Source organism: Octopus sinensis, linkage group LG7 (assembly GCF_006345805.1).
Source record: "Octopus sinensis linkage group LG7, ASM634580v1, whole genome shotgun sequence".
Classification (NCBI taxonomy): Eukaryota; Metazoa; Mollusca; class Cephalopoda; order Octopoda; family Octopodidae; genus Octopus; species Octopus sinensis.
Genome location: NC_043003.1, coordinates 85,777,327 through 85,790,540, shown reverse-complemented (window position 1 = coordinate 85,790,540; position 13,214 = coordinate 85,777,327). Strand labels below are relative to the sequence as shown.

At 35.1% G+C, this 13,214-nt stretch overlaps 1 protein-coding gene across 1 annotated transcript in view; it reads left to right on the top strand.

Annotated features, from left to right (window-relative positions):
- Window positions 1–12,798, top strand: part of LOC115214450 (leucine-rich repeat-containing G-protein coupled receptor 5-like) — a 524,866-nt gene extending 512,068 nt beyond the window's left edge. The window contains exon 23 of the mRNA XM_036504410.1: window positions 11,109–12,798. Coding sequence (XP_036360303.1) covers window positions 11,109–12,778 — 1,670 coding nt within the window. The 3' untranslated portion in view covers window positions 12,779–12,798. The remainder of the gene's footprint in view (window positions 1–11,108) is intronic.
- The last annotated feature ends 416 nt before the right edge of the window (window positions 12,799–13,214 follow it).

The following is a 13,214-nucleotide window of genomic DNA, read 5'->3' as shown; positions in this document are numbered from 1 at the left end:
GCTTGTTCGTTTCCTCCAATGCTTAATCTTTAGTGGTTGATTGTGTCATCACCGATGCACGATCTACGTTGCGAAATCAAATTATCCTAATAGATAAAGGCCAGCATTTATAGGAAGAGATGGTAGTCGAGTATTTCGACCCCAGCATTTAACTGGTACTTTATTTTATCGATCTCAAAAAGGTGAAAGACAATTTTGACCGCGATAAGATTCGAGCGTAGCTCATAAAGAGCCAGAAGGAACGCCGCTAAGCATTCTGTCGGTCGCGCTATCGATTCTGCTCGCTAGCCAACTCCAAGCTATAAATTACAGCTTGAAAATAAGGCAGCGAGATAGCAAAATCGTTAGAGCATCGGAAAAAATCTTGCGATGTTCTTTCGACTCTTTACGTTCTGAGTTTTCACCCCCTCTAGGTCAACGGTCAGCTTTGCTTTTCATCCCTCGGGGTCGATAAAATAAAATGCCAGTCAAATGGTGGGATCAACAGACTCGATTAACACCCTTCCCTTAGAATTGCTGGACTTATATCTAAATAAGAAACCATTAAATACAGCGTGAAATCGTTGGAACAAGGAATTGGTGAATTGAATTGGCTCAAATAGAAATCGAACGTGCATTGCAAAATGGTACAGTTCCACGCTACACACATAATTTCATTTTCATAGCACCCTAAAACTTACAAAGAGAAAGACAGCTGATATCTTGCCAAAAGAAAGAAACCCAATACAGTAAACAAACAAGTAATTTGGCATCTGTTTCAATGAATTATTCAGGAAATAATTCTGTATATTTTTTATTACATGTATATATTTAGATAGCCGCTCATATAAGTTATATACGTTTTTGCTGCGTCTCATCCATGATATTTCATAGAGCGAGAGACAGAAAAAAAATAGCAGATAAATTATACAAAAGCGAAAAATTTGAACTATCAGAATAAATCTTCGTTTGTTATTGAGTTACCAAGGAACTTATTGATTTTATATTGCTGCTCATTGAAGCCTTTGATATGATTCGGTTTCACAACCACTACCAGCGCTATCTTATTAAATTTGAGATTATTTTCGTTATTAGTATATTTACTTTCTTGATAACATTAACATTTGATATGGTATATCAGAAAAGTACTTCAGCTTTAAAGACTGAATTTTGTTAAATGATAATTACTAAGAAGGATTTTTAAAATATGTATTATTTTTGGTTTTAGGCTTACTTTTGTTTCTTGCTTGTTGTTTTTTTTTATTTTTGGTATTTCAGCAAGTTGTTTACATTATAAGGTACGCTCTGCTCAGTATTATATACATTAAGGAATCAGGGGAATTTGTAAAAATTGAAATATAAAACGCTAATCAAAATGCATTAGTTACATTTCCTCATACACACATACAAAGCAACACGATTCAATAAAATATTAGTCGCTACAATCTAGTATTGGCGCAAAACAGTATTGGTGCAATATGATATTGATGTAAAATGAATTCGAGTAATGACCGGCCACAGATATTCACTTATTTTTTTATTCTTTTAACTTGTTTCAGTCATTGGACTGCAGTCATTAGTCAAACAAACCAACACCGATTGTCAATCGATTGGGTAACACACACACACAGGCATATATATATATATATATATATATATATATATATATATATATATATATATATATATATATATATATATGTATGTATATATGTATATATATATTCATGCACATATATATATATATATATATATATATATATATATATATATATATATGTATATATGTATATATATATTCATGCACATATATATTCATACATACATGCATACGTACATACACACAAAAAGAAACAATAAAAATTATTAAATTCCAAAGAACGATATTTTCAATATAACACATTTGAAAGAATATATATATATATATATATATATAGGGATAGATAGAGAGAGGGGGAGGGAGAGAGTGTTGAGACAGGAGAGAGATAATAACTGTCCACGACTGACCTTTTATCTTCGGACAATAAGCCTGTCCTTTTTGTCAATGGCATGTCAACTTTGAAGAAATTTTGAATCTTGGGATTATATTTTCTTCTCATGTAGAACTATTCTCAGTTTCCGTTTGGTAGTTATGACACATCCTCTAAGGGCAGAGATAATTTTAATAAATCAAGATTTTATGTTGTATGGTATTTGATATACCTCTGTTTTTCTATGCGATAATACATATATATATATATGCATACATACATACATCTATACATACGTACATACATACATACATGCATACATGCATACATACATACATACATACATCATACATACATACATACATACATACATACATATATATATATATATATATATATATATATATATATATATATATATATATATATATATATATATATATATATGATGGCCAATACCTCGTTTTAAGTATAAGATGATGCCGACAGGTCATGCGATACCCGTGCATGATATGTTTTAAATTGAGGAGAGCCCTTACATACAACCAATCTTAATCTCTGAACAACGATGACAGATGCCCTACAGACTGAGCCTTATGTGCATGCCCATTGTTAAAAACATGTCAATCCTCTTTGCACCCACTGTATTTTCTGCACCAAAGTCACTAGTTTGTTGATGATCGCTACGAGAACTACTGTTGTCACGATTCATATATGAGACGAAGAGACAGCAGCTTTTGAACAGTTTTTCTCGGTTCCTTCCATGAGATGATCTACTGAGACAGTGCAGATGTTTCTTTCATTTCTCTTAAAAATGACTTGTGCCTTTTGAGAAAAGCTTCAATCAAAATATAAGAAAGGAATTCACTCTCTCTATATTTAAATATTTTAAATACGAAATCTAATAACTGTCAGGAAAGATTCACAAATCATAGACATAAATATAAAGTGATAACACAAATAATGGCAGCTTGATATCTAATCAGGAATTCGTAAATAGGTATGTTTCTGTTGCGTTTTTGTGCGGTTTGTTTGTTTGTTTTCCTTCGTAAAAGATGGTTAGAATTTAATTTCCTGTTGCCAATAATAACGATATCTTCGTACTTTGAAAAACTTTGCCGTAAATTGATTGGAAAGAAATTCAGTAATGTTGAATCAACCGTATTTATTTCATTGGCACTGTAAAAAAAATATAGAAAGATCAGACTTGCTATCACCGCCACTACCATCATTTGGTTCTTAATTTCAATTTTGGAGTTTTCACTTTGACAAAATTTTCATTAACGCTATTGATTTTCCTCATTTTTTCGAACAGATGTAATATACTGAGCTTCCACTTAACTATAAGTACTGCATACAGAAGGCATTACTGAGAAATTTCTCCAAAGTCATTATTTATTATCCAATACATTCTATGTATTCTTACAGTCATTCTAAGGTCTAACAACATATAAGACCATAGCTTCAGTGAGAAAGTCTAACAAGACTAAAAGAAAAATATAAACGTTTTTGTCAATGTAGTTTAGCTGTGTAGTTAAGAATCTCACTTTGCAACCACATAGTTTCGAGTTCTGTTTCAAAGTGCAAAACCTTGGGAAAGTATCTTCTAAGACCACGAGCCGGTCTATGACCACGGGCCGATCAATATGCCTCTTGAGTGAATTTGGTAGTCGGAAACGGTGTGGAAGTCCGTCGTATATGTGTGCGTGTGTGTGTGTGTGTGTGTGCCGTTGCTATTATGTTAAACAGTCGTATGTCCATATTTGCCCAAATGCGTTTTTTTTTTTTTTCAATATGTAATTTTGTTTGAAATAGCCGGTTCTTTTGGTCAAATTATTGTTTCTCCAGCTGCTTCAGATGCCAAGCTATAAAAATTGTCAACAGTTTAGCATTTTTCAAAAATGTAATAAGTCCCACATAAGACCATTTTGCAAAAATATTTCTTCTTCAAAATATCATACATACATGGAATTACGATTTTATGCACCCAACAAAGTATTATTGTTAGGCTGAAACTGTTGCTAGTGTAAAAAGAAATGGAATAGTGAAACTATTTTTTCGATTTCTGAAAAAAACAACGTTTTGGACTTATGAAATTTTTGCATATATATATATATATATATATATATATATTTTTGCATATATATATTTTTTTTTTTGCATATATATATATATAATATATATATATATATAATATATATATATATATATATGTGTGTGTGTGTGTGTGTGTGTGTGTGTGTGTGTGTGCAGGAGTGGCTGTGTGGTAAGAAGCTTGCTTCTCAACTACACGGTTCTGGGTACAGTCCCTCTGCGTGGCACCTTTGGCAAATGTCTTTAACTATAGCCTCGGTAGAATAAAGTCTTATGAATGGATTTGGTAGACGGAAGCTAAAAGAAGCCTGTCGTATATATATATATATATGTGTGTGTGTGTGTGTGTGTGTGTGTGTGTGTGTGTGTACATACATATATATATATGTGTGTGCGTGTGTGTGTCTACGTGTGTGTCTTTGCATCCCCACAACCACCACTTGGCAACAGATGTTGGTGTGTTTATGTCTCCGTAACTTAGCGGTTCGGCAAAAAAATCGATATAATAAGTACCAGGCTTAAAAATATAACCGGGGTCAATTCGATCGATTAAATTTTTTCAAGACGGTGCCCTAGTATGCCCACAGTCTAATGACTGGAAGAAGTAAAAAATTATATAAATATATGGTGGGGTTATGTGTAATTCTTTGAGTCTAATTTTGTCCCACCACCACCTCCTGGCAACCATTGTTGGTTTGTTTATGTCCCTATAACTTATCGCTTCGACAATAGAAAACGATAGAATATGAAGCAGATTCTTTTTTTTTAATATATACTGATGTCTATGTGTTCCACTAAAATCTCTTCAAGGCAGTGCTCTAGCATGGCCGCAATCCAATGACTGAAGCAAGTAAAAGATAAAACGTAAAACATACCCACAGAACTTACTACTCCTCCACTACGTCTCCAATCAATTTTCAATCAATGTTAATTTTAGATTTAGATCTCTTGCCATTGACAAGAAGCATTATTAATGCTAATGATTTATGTTTTCGTTGCTATTGTAATTATAATAGAATAAATAATTCTTTGGAACCCACTATCTTCCCATTACCGTTTGCGTGAAGGAAAAGAAAGATCAGGCGTAGGAGTGGCTGTGTGGTAAGTAGCTTGCTTACCAACCACATGGTTCCGGGTTCAGTCCCACTGCGTGGCACCTTGGGCAAGTGTCTTCTACAATAGCCTCGGGCCGACCAAAGCCTTGTGAGTGGATTTGGTAGATGGAAACTGAAAGAAGCCCGCCGTATATATGTATATATGTGGGGGGTGTACGTTTGTGTGTGTGTGTGTGTGTGTTTTACCCCCCCCCCCCCAACATCACTTGACAACCGATGCTGGTGTGTTTACGTCCCCGTCACTTAGCGGTTCGGCAAAACAGACCGATAGAATAAGTACTAGGCTTACAGAGAATAAGTCCTCGGGTCGATTTGCTCGACTAAATGCGATGCTCCAGCATGACCACAGTCAAATGACTGAAACAAGTAAAAGAGTAGAAGAGTGATTAGAATTTTAAGCCTCAGAGTGTTGATGGTTTAGACTTAATAATTTTCAGTAATAGAGCATTATTTTACTTATTTAAGAATCATACATCCTTTGATATTTTATAATATCCAGTCTATACAGTAAAGTTTCTATACACTAAAGTCTCTCCCAAATCATTCTGTTCTATTTACTTGAATCTGTTAAACACACATACTGATGGATTCTCTGGAGTTATAGAATTCATTTAGTGACACTGAAAGCCATTTAGTCTGGCGTTATACTGTTTCCTCCACATCAATGCAATCTTGTTAAAACAGTTGTATGGATTGTTTGGTTGTTATTGTTGTTGAGCAATATTCCAACAAAAAGCGATCCTATGCCGAAAGGGGTTCCGAAAACAACCTTCCCATCCTTTTTCTATATTCATAACGACATCTTCCTTGTGTCATATTTTCAAATATGGTGGAGTAGAGTGAAATTTGAGGAGATTTGGCAGCTATTTGTAGCTAATTGAAACTATTAGTATTTTTAGTCGGTTTGTTCTGGGCGAGGTAAGAAGCCTTGGTTTTTCTCTGAAGTCCTTTCATTTCATGCCACTAACGCTTCTGAGAAATCATCAAAAGATAATCAGATTATGAAATATTTCATTCTTGAATCGTTTACAAAAGCAAGGGGTAATTGTCATGTTCTCTCTCTCTCTCTCTCTCTCTCTCTCTCTCTCTCTCTCTCTCATCTCTCTCTCTCTCTCTCTCTCTCTATCTTTATATATATATATATATATATATATATATATATTATATATATATATTGTTATATTTCGGAATGGTCATATTGCCAGTTTAGCCAATAAAAACACACTGTTTCAAAATATCTGTTTCAACACACGACTTCACATAAAAAATCTTGCACAACAAATATTTAAACGTATATATATATATATCCCTCTCCCGCTTTTTCTTTCTCTCTCTCCCTCTCTCTCCCTCTCTCTCCATCTTCCTCTCTCTTTCCCACTCTCCCTTTCTCTCCCTATCTCACCTCCTCTCTCCTCCTCTCTCCCTCTTTCTCCCCATCTCCCTCTCTCCATCTTTCTCTCCCATTCACTCCCTCTCTCTCCATCTCTCTCTCCTTCTCTCCTCTCACTTCTTCTTTCTCTCACCTCCCTTTTCTCTCTCTTTCTATCTCCCTCTCTCCCATTTCCACCTCTCTCCCTTCTCCCCCTTGCCCTCTTTCCCTCTCTCCTTCTCACCTCTCCCTTTCTCTTTCTCTCTCCATTTCCCACGCTCTCTCCATCCATCTCTCTCTCCTCAGCTAATGCTATTGATAAAAAGCATAGATTTGATCATTCCTATTTTCCCCTTATTCGAAGTAACAGACTGAATTATTCAGTGGCGGACGTTATGAAATAAATCACTCGTTCTTTCTTGCTGACAAGTAATCTAGAACCTGTCGAATACGGAATACATGCAATGTTCAAAACTGCCAATAACTTACAACCTACAAAGTGACGTGTCCAATATATATAATCAGCCACAAAAGCTATTGGCACGAATAATGTTAACCAGCGCGTTGGCATTCTTCATCAGTTGCTTGAGTATACACTATGGTATGTCAGGAACAACAATGTTCTGGCCAACACAGACCCTTAATCGCCTAAGTTAAATTTTAGCTACATACACTTGTGTCGCATAAGACCCATCCCGATCAAAATTGATTCGAAACTTCAGGGCTCTCCCAACGCTTTCAGCTCGAAATATGATCCAGCTGTTGCGCCAATACAGTTCAAAATGAGGAATGCACACACACACACACACACACACACACACACACACACACACACATACACGCACGCACACACACACACACACACACACACATACACACACACACACACACAATATCAAAAAATTAGGGAATGGAGTAGATAACATCCAGGCTACATGTTTCAATGTTTCGTAGCTAACGGAACGTCGGAAGTAGTAAATCATCCAAACGAGGGGTAGACTGCTAGCTACTCTTCAGGCCAAGGATACTTTAAATATATGAAGTTTACATTACACACACACACACACACATATTATACATACTATATAGTATTTCGCTCGATTCAGTTTCTTGCCACTGTGAGCTTCAATTGTAGGTGTAGAGAGATTTTCAGACAAGTTATGACATAACTTGAGTGAAGATCCTCACACACACACACACACACATACATACATATATATATATATATGCTTGTGAAGTCATTCCCTCGTGAATTTCATCACACACAACATAGACAACATTTCTTCTTAAGAAAAATATATATTCAAATAAGTAAAACATAATATCATGAATAGCGATAGCGAAACCGGTTGATATATTAAAAATTATATCAAAACTATGTAAGTGTGCGTATTTTCCTTTTATAATTTCTGATATATATATATATATATATATATATATATATATATATATATATATATATATATATATATATATCGCATTGCGAAGCTATTTAGTGACAACCAGGATAAGGAACGTCTACAGTTACATAAAATCAGAGAAATTAGAGATACTATATCGCCATAAACTTACGATATCTGGAATTCTGAACATAAAGACAGCAGAAAACACTGAACAATCAACTCTCAGATTGTAGCACTGTCGAAGTCGTGGATAAAACAAAATAAAAAGAACAAGCACGCACGCGCATACATACACACAAACACACACACGCGCACATACACACACAGTTATACACACACACCCCCGCAACACACACACACATGCATATACATATATATAGAAATATATATATATATATAATATATATATATATATATATATATATATATATGTGCGTGTGTGTGTGTGTGGTGTGTGTGTGTGTATGTATATATATATATATATATATATATATATATACACACATTAACGTTGTTCTTACGTATAGTTATATATAAAAGCAGTCAAGCATTAAACTGAAGTATCGTTGTAGTGAAAATAATGTGAGAGGTGGGGGGAGGCAAGAGTGCGTTTGGGAACGTGTAGTTATATTTCAGTTATCAAGTCTATGAAAAATATCAGTTACTAACACGGAACTAACGGATATATCGTCTGTAAAGTTTTATTAAGTTTTGCCTGTGTCTACGACATTATGATGGAAAGGACAAGTTATGGTTTATCAAAAACCATTAGATTAGATAAATGTTTTAAAGTGGTATAAGTGGTAAGAAGCAATTGGGTTTGCAATTTTAAAGTATGTCTGCCAGATATAACTGTCTTGATTCCTACTTAAACTATTAAGTAAATATCAAACAAGTACATATATATATGTGTATATATGTATTATGTATTATGCATGGCACATGGCTCAGTGGTTAGAACGTCGGACTCACACTCATCGGAACGGGCTGCGTGTCGTGTTCTTCAGCAAGACACTTTATTTCGCGTTGCTCCACATCACTCAGCAGTAAATGTGTGTTGCAACGTCACTGGTGCCAAGCTGTGTCGGCCTTTGCCTTTCCCTTGGATAACATCGGTGGCGTGGAGAGGGGAGGTTGGTATGCATGGGCAACTGCTGGTCTTCATAAACAATCTTGCCCGGACTTGTGCCTCGGAGGGTAACTTTCTAGGTGCAATCTCATGGACATTCATGACAGAAGGGGTTTTTTACCCTTTACGTGTGTATAGATAGATAGATAGATAGATAGATAGATAGATAGATAGATAGATAGATAGATAGATAGATAGATGAATATAATAAAAATTTATAAATTTCGAGAGCTTGAAACAATTCTTTTCTGGAACCGTGAATTTCGAAGCAATAAAACTACAAATAATGTGTGTGTGTGTGTGTGTGCGCGCGCGCGCGCGTGTGTGTATGTGTATGTGTGTGTGTGCGTGTGTGTGTGTGTGTGTGTGCATTATGTGTAAAATTAATGTAGATAGATAGGTACGTACCAACGTATTCGATCTCAGAATGTAGATAGTCGAGACTAAATAACGTAAGACAATAAAATTAATAATCTACCACATATATCTTCTGAATGTACTGTCTGTATTTTAATCAGTCTCTTTTTTAAGTTACCTCTTTTTACTTTCCTTTACAAATAACCTCTCTTACCTTATCAATCAGATATTTTTAATAAAAATATTTTTAATATCAATTTCATTTTATGTATATATTTCATAACCAAAGCCATCTATCACGTAAGATGTGTAATATGAATTTCTTTCTTATACATGTTTATGTTATTTAAATGTCTTTATAAATTACTTAATACGGGGGTTGGACAAAATAATGGAAACACCTTAACATTTCAAACAAATTTATTTTACTCTGGGCTAGAACCGCCTTTGGCAGTAATTACAGCTTGCATTCTACGAGGTATGGACATGTACAAAGTTTGAATTGTTTCCAAAGCAATTCTAGTGCATTCTTCAGCTAAAACATTCTCCAGTACTTGTAGTGGTGTTTGTGGGGGATATCGACTCCTTATTTGTTTTTCTAAAATGCACCATAATTATTCAATAATATAGAGATCTGGGAACTGTGGTGACCAGATAAGATGTTCGCTTCACTATAATGTTCCTCGTGTCATTCGGTAACAACTTTAGCTGTATGAATTAGTGCATTATCTTCCTGAAAGATTGAGTTTCCCTCCGGAAACAGTTCTGCAACAATAAGATAAAGTGCTTAAATAGTCTTGACTATTAATTCTGTCACGAAGGGAAACCATTGGACCGGCGGATTTCCAAAATATACCCCACCCCAGATCATCCATGTTTAACAGTTGGAAGAAGGCAGTCTGGGTCAAATTCTTCTTTGGCTGTCTCCACACGTATACTCGAGGGTCGGAAATAAGGTAAATAATGACTTGTCCGAAAAAAATAACATTCTTCCACTGCTCTAGGGACAAATTATATAGGTTTTTACTCCACTCTAAACGCTTTGCAATGTTTGGTTTTAAAGGTAGAAGTTTTCTTATTGCAGCCCTCCAGTAAAATCCGGCTTTGTGCAGCTCCCGGCGAACAGTTTTTTGTAGAAACTGGGTTCTCGAGGTGGTCATTAAGCTCTGCAGTAATTTTGGGCGTTGTAATTTTGTGAACCTTTCTAAGAATTCGCGTAAGAGTCCGACGGTCCCTATCTGAAAGGCTGTCCCTATCTCAAAGGCTGTCGTCGCTTTCGAGACAGTTCTTCTTGATACACCAAATATTTCGGCCGTTTTCGTTTTCCTAGCGCCTACCATACTAGCACCAATAAATTTGACCTCTTTGAAAGTCCGACAGATCTGTCATTTTAATGAATTTCAATTACCATTTTTCTGATATCTGAAAAGAAAAAGCAATTTTAGCAAAACATATTAAGCAACACTAATAATAAATCAAAAAACATAAATATAAACAAGCTTTTGACGGTTTTATAGATTTTTCAAAATTATGATGCTATGATATTAGGTATTTCCATTATTTTGTCAAACCCCTGTCTATGTAGTATGTTAAGTTTAACCATGTTTCGTAAGCAATTTCTTTCTTGTATTAAATATATGCGAAGCCTTATGATGAATAGCATTCTAAATTTCTTCTTCTTCTCTTTTGCAGTGTATGTCTGCTTCATTATGGTTTTTAATGGAACATCTTTCCTAGTCATCATGTCATGTTATCTGAAAATGTACTGCGACATCCGTGACTCAAAAGCATGGAATTCACCTGATGTTCGCGTGGCAAAGAGAATGTCTCTTCTCATTTTTACTGACTTTCTTTGCTGGATGCCAATCACAATTTTATCGCTGACAGCCATGTTCGGAAAAGAATTAATCTCTCTTGAAGAAGCAAAGTTTTTTACGATCTTCGTATTGCCACTAAACAGTTGTGCTAACCCGTTTCTTTACGCAATTTTCACAAAGCAGTTTAAACGTGATTGCACAAATTTCTGTCGCCGGTTAGAAGAATCGACTATATCGCAGGGCTATGGTCGATACGGCAATCGCCAACATCAAGCGTCTTGGGGATCTGTGCGACTGGCTTCGTTTCTAAAACTCTTCTCTATCGAGAAACGAGCAACCAGCGACAAAATAACCAGCACCAAGTACAGCATGAATGTCAAAGAAAATGTAAACGAGAGTACTTCTAAATGCTTTTGTCCGATTTGTGAGGAATGTCTCAAGTTACAAGTGGCTGAAAGTGATAAATCTCTCGAGGAGCTCAGTAAACAAATCACAGCTGACATCGTTTTCACAGCTTGTAAATCCCAAGAGAACGATGAGAAACTGCAATGTCTGAAAGATACAACGGCTTCATGTTTGGCAGGAAATTGCTCGGAGGAAGAAAAATTACTCAGTTGCAGTCAACTTCTTCAGCAAGTATGCACGAGGTTTGATGGTTCTAACTCAACAATGATCCCACTTGAAACATTGCACCATGGTCTGAGTAAGATAAATTCTCAGTCAGAAGAAGAAGAAGCCTTAACGGGTAGCATTAATGGCGTCACGGGAGAAGAAGGGAACTCTGATTCTTCTTCGTCGTCGTCTTCATCTTCTGATACTGGTATATCACAGACACGCTTTCAAACAGTATTACGTGATTTTAAGTGTGGAAAACGTTGCATCAATGGTGATCATTACAAACTCAACACACGTAGAGGTTGTCCTCAGTCGTGTCATCACACTTTATATTCACCCAAATGGGCACCAGTACATCAGCGATTAAAATGTAATTCCAGTTTATCTATTGTTCCAGAAGAAAAAACAGAAACACTAACGCGTTCTAAAATGAATGAAGGAGAATCTGAAGAGAAAGATACGACAATTACTCCAGACATCGAAGAGGGGAAAGAAAAGAATAAAACGGAAATAAGAATTGTTGTAGTAGATGTAGATAAAATAGAAAATGAAGAGAAAACGAATAGTGATGAAAAAACATTGTCATCTTCACCATCTCCATCATTTAGGAGACAAAACGGTTACATGCTACTTTCAAGCTCAGCAAATGCCACATCCGCCGAAAATGTGCAAAAGGAAGTGAACAGATCAAACAAAGAAGATGAAATATTTCCTAAAAGACACCTTAAACAACAACGTTCTAGTAGCATGTCTACTTTAAAAAAACACTCGCCTGAAGAAGAAAAATTTCACCCTCTTCGGCCATATTACAGCAATGATTCGGTTCATTCAGATAAACAGTCAAACCTTGTTAATAAACTTTCTCCCATCGATATATCTCCGTCCAGTAACACAGACAGTCATTTATGTTCTAATGGTATTCATAATTAAACATTACATACTGAACTGTATTTTGTTTAAAAGATTGTTTTCAGTTATTGCCGTTTTGTTACATGCATTTTACTCCTTTGCAGTTATTTGCTATAACATTATATTTACACTTTTTCGATTGCTCAAAAGATAGGAAAACTAGCCTACTATTCAAAATTATGCTTTATTAAATTAAATGTTTTAATGAATTAAATTTGTGAGTAAATACTACAAATTCGATTTATCAAAACGGTTTTGTTAACCAAATGTGAATATGACTACTTCTAAACTATGCTGTTAAAATTATGAATTACATTGACTAAGAGAATATACGTGATAATATTTAAGTTATATGCAAAGATATTTTACTTAACAGAAGTATCAAATGATTGCTTCTGTTTTTATTTTGTATCATGATCGTAATACCCAACAATATTCAATTTTGGATATACTTACC